We start from the raw sequence: 14,339 nt of genomic DNA on the forward strand, positions 1-14,339 counted from the left end.
CATGCAAAGCGTTGGGCTTATACCTTTCAAATCATCCATTTTATATCCCAAAGCTTTGCGATGCATCCTTAATATATTCAATAATTTTGAGGTTTGATCCTCATCCAACGAAGCATTAACAATAACCGGAAAAGTAGAAGATGGACCAAGAAAATCATATCTCAAGTTGGATGGTAGAGGTTTTAGCTCTACACTTGGGCCTTCCTTACCATTGTCGTTCATGAGTTGTTTCTTCACTTCTTCTTTTCCAATTACTAGGTTTGCTTCTTCCTTGTCCATGGGGGTGGAGTCAAGAATCTCCTCAATTGGCTCCATCTCCATGTCTTCATTGCAAGACCTATCTTTGCTTTCAAGTTCATACTCAAGAGAATAATTAGAGTTACGCAAATGCAATTGTATGGATTCATTAATAACATTCTCAACAATATCAATACTCATACAATCATTCCATGTTGGAAGGACATTTCATAACTTGGTTCAATTTGAATTCCACTTTCTCTTTTCCAACAAGCAAAGACAATTTACCACGTTTCACATCAATAATGGCCCCCGCCGTGGCTAAGAAAGGCCTACCTAGAATTATGGGGACATTCAAGTCCTCATCCATATTAAGCACAATAAAATCCACCGGAATGTAAAGTTTGCCCACCCTAAGGGGGACATCCTCTAATTTTCCCAAAGGCATCTTAACCGAACGATCGGCTAATTGAAGGGAAATGTTGGTGGGCTTTAACTCTCCTAGGCCAAGTCTTTTGCACATAGAAAGGGGAATCAAGCTTATGCTAGCACCAAGATCACATAAAGCACGATCAATTACCATTTCACCAATAGCACATGGAATAGAAAAACTACTGGGATCTTTAAGCTTAGTGGGCAACTTATTTTGAATAATTGCACTACAATTTTCCGGCATATTAATGGTTTCCACAAAGTCAACTTCTCTTTTATTACTCAAAATGTCTTTAAGAAATTTAGCATAAGTTGGCATTTGTTTTATAGCATCGGTAAATGGAATGTTCACATAAAGCTTCCTCAAGACTTCCAAAAACTTAGCAAATTGTTCATCAAGTCTAGACCCGACAAACCTTCCCGGAAAAGGAAGCTTTGCCACATGTTGTGGGATTTCACTCTTTTTTTTTTCTTTTTCAACTTCTTTCTTTTTGTTTTTCTCATCTTCTTCTTCTACTCTCAACTCTCCATGGGAATCACTCATTTCAATCACTCTTTCTTTTGACTTCTCACCTTCTAAGTCATGTTGCATTCCCTTCCCTTGTACTCCCCCAAGCTTTTCCCATTTCTAGTCACAATGGCATTGGCTTTCTCTCTAGGATCTAGACCTTGACTAGGAAATGAGGTACTAGACTTGCCTTTAAGGGCACTAGCTATTTGGGCCATTTGATTTTCCAACATTTTATTATGGGTTTGCATTTGCTTTAGGCTTTCCTCTAAGTCATTTGTCTTTTTAGTTTGGGTGTTGATGAATTGTTCCATCATTCTTTCTAAATTAGACTTAGGAGGAGGAGGGGCTTGAATTTGAAGTGGTGGTTTAGGAATAGGAGCTAGATTTGGTCTTACACCTCCATTGAAACCAGGTGGGTTGTGAGTTGAAGAGTATTGACCTTTTTGTTGGTACCTATTATCATTTCTATAATTCCGTTGATTATTAGACACATAGTTACCACCACTACTAGCTTGACCTTGACCTCTAGCTTGCCCTTGGGTTTGACCACTTCTCCAACCAAAATTGGGGTGATGTTTCCATCCCTCATTATAGGTGTTGGAGTAGGGGTCAAACCTAGGATTAGCATTCACATTATTAACTTGTTCCATAGAAGGGGAACATTGCTCATTCAACAAGGGACACTCCGAAGACATATGGTCTTCACCACCACATACTTCACAAGACACCAATTGCATAGACACATTATCATTTGAAGAGTTAGATGCATGTGAGTTTTGGAGAAGGGAAATGGGAGGGGGAGAAGATTACATTTGATCAAATTTAGAGGACAAGGCATCTAATTTTGAGCTAAGCATATTAATAGCACTAACCTCATACCTTCCTCCTTTTTTTGTGGAGTTCCTTTCATCATGACTCCAATCGGTGTAATTTTGCACCACCTCTTCGATGATTTTGAGTGCTTCCAATGGTGGCTTGTTCATGAGAGGAACACCCGATGCTTCATCCAATAGTATGCGATCCTCCCTCAAGAGACCCCTATAGAACCCATGTAATAGGAGCCAATCTTCCATGCCATGATGTGGGCATTGTTTTTGGTAGCTCTTGTATCTCTCCCAAGCATCATAGAGAGACTCATCAGGTTCTTGTTGGAAATTTGATATTTTGGATCTCAACTCCGCCGTTCTTCCAAGAGGTATGAACCTCCCAAGAAATGCCGAAGTTACCTCATTCCAAGTTGTCAATGAGTTCGGAGTTAACCTATCAAGCCAATCACTTGCACTCCCCGTGAGAGAAAATTTAAACATACTTAGATGGATGTACTCCGGAGTCACCCCATTAGCCTTCACGGTGCTGCAATACCGCGTAAATTGCTTAAGATGTGCAATGGGATCCTCATGCTTGGCCCCGGAAAATTGATGGCCCTCGATCAAGGTGATAAGGGCGGGCCTTATCTCAAAATTGTTTGCCTCGGTGGTGGGAGTAACAATCCCACTCGCTTCTTGGTATGGTGGAGGGACACCAAACTCTCTCAAAGCTTTATTCGGTTGGGCCATGTCAAATTGGCGGATAGGTGGAGAAGTTGGAGAATTTGTCCTTGGTGATTCTAATGGAATGGTGTCTCCACTAGACTCACTAGAACTAGAGTGATCGGAATCCACTACCACTCGTAGCTCACTTGATGTAGCACCACTAGATATCGCCCTCTTTTCTCTTCGATTTGCCCTTACCACTTTTTCAAGCTCAAGATTCAACGGCACAAGAGGAAGTGTCCTATTGCTGCGTTTGGGCATAAAAAAAGAAGACTAGATGGGAGATTAGTAGGTTAGTCAAAGAAAATAAAGAAAAATAAAGCTTTACAAATGAACTAGTCTCACATATCTCATAAGTAACTCAATGCTTAACGCCAGTCCCCGGCAATGGTGCCATTTTGGCAGAGGAAATAATCGGTCGTTGGACAATCACCCTCAAGCCAAACAATAATTCTACCTAAACCAACCTAAGACAAGTCTAGGGTAAGTAGAGGATCGTATCCACAGGGAATGGGTAAGTACATCGAGAGTATGAAACGGTTGCAATCTAGTTCGGTCACAAATTGGGGGTTTTGATTAGGTAACTACTATGGAGACAAACACTAGGGGGAAATAGTGATCGACTCCAACCAAACCAATGGATCAAAACAATTGGAAAGCATGAACACAAATTGGGTGATAGAGAGGGCACTCAACATTGCCTTCTTTCGAAGCCACAACACTAAGCATTCCTAAACCAAACTCAACTAACAAGATAGGCCAACCAAGTTTTAACGATGAGAAGTAGACTACTAATAACTCGGGTTTGTCTTTCGATCGGTCCAAGAAAGCAATAAGGCACAAGCAATTGAGATTTCTCACCTAATTGTTGCAACTAATACTACTACATCATTCAAACAAGGAATCATAATCGAGAGGAATTTAGCATAATCATATAAGAGAAGGCTCACAACTAGACTCCATCTCTCAATGTAAGCATAGAAGTGAATACATGAGCAATAAGTGGCCATCCAATTACACATGCAATTAACCAATTCTTTAACAATCAATCATCAACCCAAAATGAACATGCAAGCACATACATCAATCAACCCATGGCTTGGTTGGGTCTTCACCCAACCCCTAGCTAATTAACTACTCACTAAACATGGTGAAGGACATCAAAATAACAAGTTCCAATTCAAGCATTAAATTAACAAGTTGAGAGGAGTAGTAGGAATAAGGTATATTGGACATGCAACAACAATTAAGCAAGATTAAGAGAGGAATTAATAATTCAAAGTAAATAAAATTTGAAATTCAAGAGTAAGAGATAGAGGAAAGAGATTACTTAAAATGCTTCAAAGTTGAGAAATTGTTGAATTCAAGAGTACAATCTTCAATTAATCTACTACAATGATTGAGTTGAGAAGTTCTAAGCTAATTAATGAGGGTTGAGAGAAACTAAGGGCCTAAGGAAAACTAAAGAGGGAAAGACCCTCCAAAATCTGAAGTCAAACGTCCTATTTATATGCCCAAAAAATTACATCGTAAAATCCGTCAAAATTGGGCTTCAGAACAGGAGGAGCGCCCGCTCCAGTAAGTAGGAGCGCCCGCTCCTCTGTGTGGAGCGCCCGCTCCTGGGCTCTTTGCACGCCCGCTCCTATATGTGCAGGGGGAGGCAGAATGTGGCAGTTAAGGTAGGAGCGCCCGCTCCTTCTTAGGTGCACGCACGCTCCTACTTTCCTTTGCTTCCAAAGAGTATTTCTTCATGCTTATGCTATTTAACCCATTTTTCATTATACCTACAAGCACGAGCACACACATAAAGAGAAACGGGGAAGCCAAAAGATGCAAATTAGCACAAGAGGAGTTAGAAAAAGGGATTAAAGTAGGGGAAAGAGTACAAAATTGTGTTTAGAAAGCCATGATAAGTGGACAAATAAAACACTTATCAACGCAGTTCCTTACAATTTTTCCTATTTTTATATAAATTTTTAAAACTAGTTTTTATGATTGAATTAGAACCAAGTTATAGGATATTTATACAGTGGATGTTTGATTCGAAAAATGGAGACGGAGTGAAAAGGAAACAAATAAGAGAGGGAAAGGAATCATTTAGCTATTACGTACCTTTTCATTTGTTTGGTTTAAACTATAGAAAGGGTATTGGTTAACTGAGGGGTAATAAGAGTATTTAATTTGTTACCCCAAGTAAACGTTCTTGAGAGGTAACAAATGAGGAGTAACCATTACCTCAAGGTAATGGTAATTGTTATCATGCCCTCAAATCAAACACACGATAGCGGTATCGGTTTAATCGAATCCGTTTTAATCCAAAAAATACAATATCCGTTCCTGAAATTTATAATCAATTTTTATGTATGTGAAAAATATTAGAAGTATATAAGTAATAAAACTATATACAACATTTTTATCTTAAAATCTATTCAAAATTCCCGTATCATAATAATATTTATTTGTCGCCTACGTGAAGCGACACTTGGCAAAAAGTTGAAATGCCAAGTGTCGTTGTCTCGTGGCCTGACTGCGTGACCAGGTTTATTAGTTGGAAAAATTTCTCCCATTAATCTAAACTTTGTCTCGTCCGTCCAAATTAATCCATACTTTCGATTATTATTTATCACTCCCAACTTTAGGGGGTATTAATTTCTACTGCACCCAACAGGTCATCTAACCAGATGTAGCAGATTACTAAGACACGTATCAGACTATAATTGGCTAGAAAAAAACAAAAACCTACAAACCACCCATGCCCAACCCGGAAAACACCACACCCCCACCCCCCAAAACCCCTCCTCCACCCCTTCCCTTCCCCCACCATAGTTCCCCAAATCCCGAGCAAGGAGGCCACAAAATTGGCCGAAAACGGTCGAGTTAGGGTTAACACCAACCATTCAGCCCAAAATTCGGCCGTTTTGATGTGTCTATTTTATATAGTATTTTACCCCCGTCTCTTGGTCATAATTAGTAGTGATTTTGGATCTTTAGAGCCATTTTTATTACTAATTGGTGTTTTCTAGTGTTTTCATAGATTTGGTTGACTTTTGTAGGCATTTACACTTTTGAAGTATTTTCCCGAGATATTTTGGAGCAATCACGAGCACTGGAGAAACACGACCAGATTTTATAGCCCAGGCCCGGTTAGAGCCATCGAACCGGTGATTAAGGGCTCGGTATAGGTGATATCGGGACATTTGGATCGAGTACTAAAGACCGGAAGAGAAAACCCAGATTGGCCCGAAGAATTGGAGCCAATCGTAGTCCAAATAGTGGCCCAAGAGAGCCGCCCGGCCAAAGAGGCTGGCGCCCGGAGGCGCGCCCGGCCGGGCGGGAGAAGCGAAGGTCGGCGCCCGGTAACGCGCCTGGCCGGGCGCGAGATTCAACCTAAAGAGCAAAAAGGCGCGCCTGATCGGGCGGTGCCTCGCCCGATCTGGCGCGTGTAAATATTAGGAGTTAATTTTGTCGTTTTAGTTTGTTTTAGTTGGGATTTGTACGGAGTATAAATACTCCTCCGTAATACGATTTTAGGATCTATCTCTCTCTCTCTCTCTCTACTCTTTGTTTACTCTATTAATTGTTTTCTTAGATTTTCTTTCTCTTAAACCTTTGTTCTTAATCTACTCTTAATTCCAGATTTATTTTGGTAACGATTTCTCTTCTCTTAATCCTAGTTGTTTATTTTATTCCTTTAATCATGCATGTCTTGCTTTATTGCTTTGATTAGTTTAGTTTTTATTATGTGCGAGTATTTTTCTTTCTAGGGTTTATGGGGATCCATAAATAATGTGAAGGGGTAATTTATTGTTGTCAATTGTCAATGCTAGATTAATTTCCTATTGATTGATTTAATGCTCTGTGACTAGATTAGGCCTGATCTTTTATTCATGAGTTTGACAATATTGATTCGACATTCGACAGATGAGAATTGATGTTTAGGTCTAGTTTCAATAGGCAGGTTAATTTTTAAATGGTTAGGTCGAGCTAGATTCGAAAGATGAGATTTAATACCGGTAAATTAATTGCGTGATTATAATACGTAGCGAAAGCCCTTTATAATCTGATTAATATATGCATTGATGAATGATTATTATATTCTACCCTGGAATATTATTTATTGGTGAACCTATGCCCTATATCCTTTTATATATTATTTTTCTCCTTATTCTTGATCTCCGTAGTTTAGTTTATTATTCAAATATAAATATTGGTTACCTCGTAATCTAGATTATATTAGTTAATTAGGAATAGAAAGATCTGTTTCTCTGTGGATTCGACCCTACTTCCCTATCTACATTAGTTAGAGGATTTAGGAATTACTTTTGATTTGGGGATACGACTTTAAATTACCCTGTCACGTTTTCTGCCATTTCTATGGCCGTTTTCATGGTAAAATGGGGGGTGTGTTTCTGGTGGTCGTTTTTGGGAGTTTCTGGGGGTGGTTCCGGCGTCGAGGTGGGCCAGGGGTTCCGATGTCGAGGTGGGCCAAGGGTTCTGGCGTCGAGATGGGCCAGGGGTTCTGGCGTCAAGGTGGGCCTGGGGTTTAGGCGTCGAGGTTGGGGCTGAGAGAAGCTAAGGGGAGGTGGCGGTGGTGGAAGGGAGGGTTGTTGGGTGTTTTTTTTATTATGTTTTAATTTTATTTTTTTTTCTATTTTTTTCAACCAATTACATGTTGACACGTGTGCAAAAAAAACTAATTCTCAAATGTTTACCTGATTGACCGGTTGCAAGTCATTTGGGTGCAATAAAAATTAATACCCCCTAAAGTTGGGAGTGATGAGAAATAATCCAAAGTAGGGATTAATTTGGAAGAACAAGGCAAAGTTTAGATTAATGAAAGCAAATTTTCCTTGTTAATTAGTGATAAGATGATATAATATGACATGTTATAATTTAAATTGTTTATGGGGATGACTTTGTAGTTTTCAAAAATATTTTGATAAAATAGGAAGAATTTTTTTTTTCTATCTTTCAATCTTACTATGTACTTAAGGTGTCGAAGTTTGATGACTCCACCTTGTTGTTTCCCTTGTTGTTTCGTTTATATTCCTACTTAGTTTTATATTGGATGATGGAAGTCAAAATGAATAGTCAATGTTTATTTAATATGCTAATATGTTTAGTTTATTTATCTTAGCTTATTTTATGATTCTGTCAAATTATATTCGAATATATCCTGCTAAGTATGCTAACCTATTTGTATATTCTGCTATAAGCATGTTTATGTTTTTATTATTCTTTAAGTAACTGATTTTATCTTTATGTTTCTAAGATAATATTTTCTGTCAAATGTATTTATTTATCTAGCTTATTATTTATCTTATTTGGTGGTTGAATTTTTCTGAATATGATAAGATTTCTGTTTAAGATAAATATTGCTGTTACTTGTGCTTGCTGACCAGGTTTTTAGGAAGCTAAGTATGCTGTAACAGATTTCTAGCTGGAAGATAAACGTTGAATTTAAAAGCAGCTTTGAAGTTTGAATTTGAAAGCTTCGAAATTTCTGGAGTTTGTTGAAGACCCAGAGACTGCTGGCAACGTTTTAAAGTCAGCTTCAAAGCCTTATAAATAGCATGAAGATCAGCCGGTTTCATTATCCAAGTTTTTCAAGAAGTCTTGTGCTATTCTAAGAGCTTTAATTCTATCATTGTTTACTACTTTTCATTACTTAAAAGTGAGGGAAAAATACGAGTGTTCACTTGTGCTAAACTTTGTAATACTTGAGTGATACACTTCGTAGTAAAATTATAATACTCGAAGTTGTTTGAGTGTGTTAGCTTTTATTTCTAGGATTTGAGTGTTTAAGGTGTAGTGGGAAGTACTACGGAGAGAAGATAGTAAGATCTTCTAGGTTGCTTTAGAACTCTAAGGGAAGAAATAAAAGTTGGTTAAAATCCTACGGGTTGGACAACCCTAGGCGGAGACGTAGGCCTTTGTGCTGAACTTCGTAACAATTCCTTGTGTTTATTTCTGTTTTTATTTTTGCCTTATTCTTGCTTTCGTTCTTTGTTTTAAATAGTTTTAACAAAATCCAAAACAAACGTTTATAACCTTCTGCTTACTAACTGTTTTACATTAAATAGTTTTCAAAGTCTTGATTTGTAAAACAGAGATCGGTTTATTCCGCCCTGTAACTGATCTCAAGGCCTTGACATTTTCTGTTTTGCGAAAAACGCCCATACTCTATTCAACCCCCCCCCCCCTTCTAGAGTATTAATATGTTTATTCCATTACCATTGTGATCCTTTCATTTGGTATCAGAGCAGGTATTCACGTAAAGATCTAACAATCTGTGAAGATGAATTCCATTGGTGATGGAGGCTTCGCTCAAGGTCGATCCGCAAATCGCCCTCCTCTCTTTTGTGGCAACAACTTTGCTCATTGGAGGTCATTGATGCAAATGTTCGTGATTGATCAAGACATTGAACTCTGGGAGATTATCAAGAAGGGTCCTAAAGTTCCTATGAAGACCACTGAAAGTGGAGTAGCCGTTCCTAAGAATGATGATGAGTTCAACCAAACGGATCTTGAAAGTGTCGAAAGAATTATCGTGCTATGAACTTGCTGTATTGTGGACTAGATGCTAATGAATTCAACCGTGTGTCTACATGCAAAAGTGCCAAGGAGATATGGGATAAGCTCGTAGTCACATATGAAGGAACAAGCCAAGTCAAGGAGACCAAAATCAGCATTTTCCTTCGACAATATGAACTTTTTAAAATGCTTTCAAATGAATCTATTAAAGAAATGTTTACTAGATTCACTCAAATTATTAACAATCTTGATTCTCTTGGCAGGTTTTTCTCAAATGAAGAAAAAGTGAGAAAGATCCTTCGATGTCTTCCAAAAGCAAAGTGGGGTCCTAAAGTTACAGCAATGGAAGAAGCTCAAGATCTAAGAACCCTTCCTCTTGATGATCTATTGGGAAAATTAATTACCCATGAAATGTCCTTTGATGAAGAAGATGGAGAGCCTGCCTCATCCACAAAGGGGCTAGCTCTCAAAGCCAAGAAAGAAGAAGAGATAGAGGAAGATTCCGATGAAGATGATGATGAAGACCCCTTTGCTCTTCTCTCAAGGAGTCTTACCAAAATCCTCAAAATGAAGAAGAAGTTCTCAAAAGAAAGAAATCATGGAAAATCTGATCGATACAGCAATCACCAAGAAAAGCCTAAGGGAAAGACATACAACAAACTCAATACCTTGAAATGCTATGAATGTGGTGAAGAAGATCACCTTGTACGAGATTGTCCTCAAAGAAAGAAGTCTAAGCCCTACAAAAAGGAATTCAAGAAAAAGGCTATGGTGGCATCTTGGAGCGATTCTGACTCAAGTGATTCAGACGATGATGATCAAGCCAACCTATGTCTAATGGCAAAAAAAGACACTTCTAAAGAGGAACATCTTCAGGTAATTGTAAATAATCTCATGTCTAGTCCTTCAAATATTCTTTCTGAATTCTTGCATAATATGATTATCAATGAGGAAAGCTTGATTCAAGAGTCAAAAATTTTGAAAGAAAAACTCAGTACGCAAGTTGAAACTACTGAGAATTTAATCAAAGAAGTTTCTGTTTTAAAAGAAGCTTATACAGCTCTCGAAAACAAGGTCAAAGTGTCTGAAACTCAGATCAAGGCCTTGAAAACCGAGAACAGTACTTTGAAACAAAAACTCACTTCTCTAAATTACTGTAATTATAGTCTTGAAAACGAGAAGAAAAGTCTTTTTGAAAAGTGTTCAAATCAGCAAAGTCTTTTAAATAAACTTTCAAATTCTGAAAATGATTTTAACAAAATTTTGGACAAAGCACGAGGATCCAGAGACAAAACTGGACTTGGTTTTAACAAATATCTTGACAAAAAGAAACCTACTGTTTTTGTTAAAGCCAAAGGAAGTTTTAATGGTCCTACCTATTTTTATTGTTGCAAAAAAGGTCATACCAAGCTTACCTGTCCTTTCAAAACGAAATATCCTCATATTATCAAACATTCATTTCCTTATTTTACTCGAGACCAAATTAAGCAAATCTGGGTAGTTAAGGGAACTAGACCACCAAACATGGTCTATCCCGAATATGATTCCAAATTTGCAGTTTGGTCTAGAAAGGTTTGATAATTTGTTATTTTGCAGGAGAGCTTGAAAAAGAAAGATTATAGATGGATTTTAGATAGTGGATGTTCTCGGCACATGAGTGGAAATTCTGCTTTATTCTCTAAGGTTGAAACTAATCTATGTGGAACAATAACCCTTGGAGACAAAAAGAAGTGCAATATCGTTGGCATTGGCAAAATTGGAGGCAACGAGAGTTTAGTGCGTGGCTTGCCTGAATTAAATTTCAAAGAAAAAGGGTTGTGCAAACCATGTGCTCGAGGTAAACAGGTTAAAGGTTCTTTTAAGACCAAAAAGGTTGTAAGTACCTCTAAACCCCTTGAACTTTTACATATTGATTTATGTGGTCCTATGCGTGTCAAAACCCCAAAAGGAAAACAGTATATCCTTGTGGTTGTTGATGACTATTCTCGTTTTACTTGGGTTTCATTTTTAAGAGAAAAATCAGAAGCTTTGTTGGAGTTTTCAAAAATTTGCAAAGAAGTTCAAATTGAGAAAAACCTACATGTGGTAGCTGTGAGAAGCGACCATGGTAGAGAATTTGATCAAATTAATTTTGAAAAGTTTTGTACTAAATATGGTATTTCTCACAACTTTTCAGCTCCAAGGACACCTCAACAAAATGGGGTTGTGGAACGCAAGAACCGCACCCTTGAGGATCTGTCCAGGACCATGCTTTTGGAAAATGCTTTACCAAAATATTTTTGGGCAGAAGCTGTTAACACAGCTAACTATGTTTCAAATCGTTGTTTAATTCGCCCTATTTTAAAGAAAACTCCATATGAGCTTTTCAAAGGAAGGAAACTCAATATAGCTTATCTAAAACCATTTGGATGTACTTGCTTTGCTCATAATAATGGCAAAGATAACCTTGGGAAATTTGATGCACGTAGTGATGAAGCTATTTTCTTGGGATACTCTTTTGTTTCTAAAGCATATAGAGTCTTTAACAAGCGAACTAAGCTTGTTGAAGAAAGCATACATGTTATTTTTGACGAATCCGAAAAGGATACTTTGAGTGAAAGTTTTACAGGTCTAAGGCTGAACAGATACAAGGAACCAGAAACAGATGATGAAAGTGATAAAGAAGCAGCAGAAGCTCCAGCAATGCGCCCTACCCAGAACATCCAAGAACGCGTTCAAACCATAGAAGAATTAAATCAATCCTCTGTTTCTCCTCCTCAAAGCCCTGAAAGCTTATCTCAAGACCTTGAACCTGAACCTGAATCGAGCCAAAATTCATCTCATGGTCTTGAAACAGTACTCCAAGAACCTCCTGCTACCCCCTTACTAATGCGCAGAAAATTCAAACATGCCTCATCTCATCCTCTTGATAAAATCATTTCTGACCCAAAATCTGGAATCCAAACCAGAGCAAACTTAAAGTCTCTTTGTGCCTTTCATGCCTTTGTTTCCCTTGTTGAACCGAAAAATGTCAAAGAAGCCTTACATGAACCGGATTAGATTATTGCTATGCAAAGTGAGCTAAATGAGTTCGAGAGAAACAAAGTCTGGAATTTGACTTTAAGGCCCAAAGGAAAATCAATAATTGGAACAAGATGGGTTTTCAGAAACAAGTTGGATGAAAATGGTAAAATTGCTCGAAATAAGGCAAGGTTAGTAGCTCAAGGCTACAATCAAGAAGAAGGTATTGATTATGAGGAAACTTTTGCACCAGTTGCACGTATGGAAGCAATCAGAATTTTACTTGCTTTTTCATTCTTTATGCGTATCAAACTATTTCAAATGGATGTAAAATGTGCCTTTTTAAATGGTTTTCTAAAAGATGAAGTTTATGTAGAACAACCTCTTGGTTTTGAAAATGAATCTTTTCCTGACCATGTTTACAAACTTGATAAAGCTTTATACGGTCTGAAACAAGCCCCAAGGGCTTGGTATGAACGTTTATCAAAATATCTTTTGGAAAACGGTTTTAAACGTGGTCAAGTTGACAAAACTCTGTTTGTTAAAATCAAAGCAAGTGACTTACTGATTGTGCAAATTTATGTTGATGACATTTTGTTCGGTGCTACTAATGATTCCCTTTGCAAGGAATTTTCTGATATAATGTGCAAGGAATTCGAAATGAGCTTAATGGGTGAACTCAATTTCTTTCTTGGATTGCAAATCAAACAAGATAAAGGAGGCATCTTTGTGAATCAAGGCAAATATACTAGAGAGATCCTTAAGAAATATGATATGCTACAATCCAAAGAAGCAAAAACTCCTATGAGTTCATCACTATCTTTAGACAAAGATGAGAATGGTAAATCAGTGAATCAAAAGCAATATCGAGGTATAATTGGATCTCTTCTTTATTTAACAGCAAGTCGACCTGATATTATGTTTAGTGTTTGTATGTGTGCACGTTTTCAAGCTGATCCTAAGGAATCACACTTAAGTGCTGTTAAACGTATTTTAAGGTATCTAAATGGAACTAAGGACTTTGGTCTTTGGTATCCTAAAAATAGCAACTTTGAGCATGTTGGGTATTCGGATGCTGATTTTGCAGGTTATAAAGTAGACAGGAAAAGTACTTCAGGTTGCTGCCAATTTCTTGGATCATCTCTCATAAGTTGGCACTCTAAGAAACAAAATTTCGTAGCTTTATCAACTGCAGAAGCTGAATACATTGCAGCCGGTGCTTATTGTTCACAAATATTGTGGATATCTCAACAGCTTAAAGATTTGGGCCTTAATTATACAGGAATACCTTTAAAATGTGATAATACCAGTGCTATATCAATTGCTAAGAATCCTGTGCAGCACTCTCGAACCAAACATATTGATGTTCGACATCATTTCTTAAGAGATCATGTGGAGAAAGGTGACATTTCTATCTCTTTCATTCCTACAAATTTTCAAATTGCTGACATATTTACCAAGCCTTTGAGTGAAGAAAGATTTAATTTTATACGGCTTGAGTTGGGAATACTAAATAAGGATGCAACTTCGTAGGGGGAGCCAAGGTACGTTACTTAATTTATTTAATTTCTTTAAGTATTTGTTTTTGTGTTAAGTGAAAATTACTTTAGAGCCCTGAACTATATTTCAAGGCCTTGAAGTAAAACTGCCGAAAAATAAATAAATAAATCTGGAACAATACTTGGTGATTATTCTCGTGAATTCTCATTCAATGTACTTATTTATTATTTCTTTTGAAAACGTTTTCAAAACTCGTACATTCATTTAATCTATTTGATTTTTAAGCAGTCGCACCTTTTCACCTTTTTATCTTTTTAATCTGTTTTGAAAAATCTTTTACTATCCCGTACCTATAAATACTTGCCTGCATTCACTCCTTCTCTCTCATCTGCCAAAAAGATTTCACTCTTTCTCTCCTCTGCTACCTCTGTCTTCTCCTCTTCTACACTCTTCCATTATTTTTTCCCTTTCTTCATGGCGCCCAAAAGAAAGCATGTCGCCATTAAACTTTCTCAGAAAAAGAAACAAGCCAAAGCTCAAAAGAAAGCTCCAAAGCAAGTTCCATACTCTGAACCTTCACAATCGGCATCTTC

The 14,339-nt window shown here is 37.5% G+C and overlaps 2 protein-coding genes across 2 annotated transcripts; one reads left to right on the plus strand and one right to left on the minus strand.

Moving 5' to 3' along the window:
- Nucleotides 1-442: 442 nt before the first annotated feature.
- On the minus strand, nt 443-988 carry LOC110704099. The gene has a single exon (XM_021881877.1). It carries the CDS (start codon nt 986-988, stop codon nt 443-445), a length of 546 nt encoding a protein of 181 aa, XP_021737569.1.
- An 8,279-nt stretch (nt 989-9,267) lies between these two features.
- LOC110704100 lies at nt 9,268-12,285 on the plus strand. Its single transcript, XM_021881878.1, has 2 exons — nt 9,268-10,743; nt 10,843-12,285. The coding sequence occupies exons 1-2, from the start codon at nt 9,268-9,270 to the stop codon at nt 12,283-12,285; spliced, it is 2,919 nt and encodes a 972-aa protein (XP_021737570.1).
- The last annotated feature ends 2,054 nt before the right edge of the window (nt 12,286-14,339 follow it).

This window comes from Chenopodium quinoa, unplaced genomic scaffold (assembly GCF_001683475.1).
Source record: "Chenopodium quinoa cultivar QQ74 unplaced genomic scaffold, ASM168347v1, whole genome shotgun sequence".
NCBI classification, from domain to species: domain Eukaryota; kingdom Viridiplantae; phylum Streptophyta; class Magnoliopsida; order Caryophyllales; family Amaranthaceae; genus Chenopodium; species Chenopodium quinoa.

Bases quoted from the DNA above. Each gene is read 5' to 3' on its own strand.
- LOC110704100 (XM_021881878.1), top strand. From the start codon at position 9,268: ATGAACTTGCTGTATTGTGGACTAGATGCTAATGAATTCAACCGTGTG. The intron at 10,744-10,842 runs GTAGTTAAGGGA...GTTATTTTGCAG, and splicing joins ACCAAATTAAGCAAATCTGG to GAGAGCTTGAAAAAGAAAGA.
- LOC110704099 (XM_021881877.1), bottom strand. From the start codon at position 988: ATGCCAACTTATGCTAAATTTCTTAAAGACATTTTGAGTAATAAAAGA.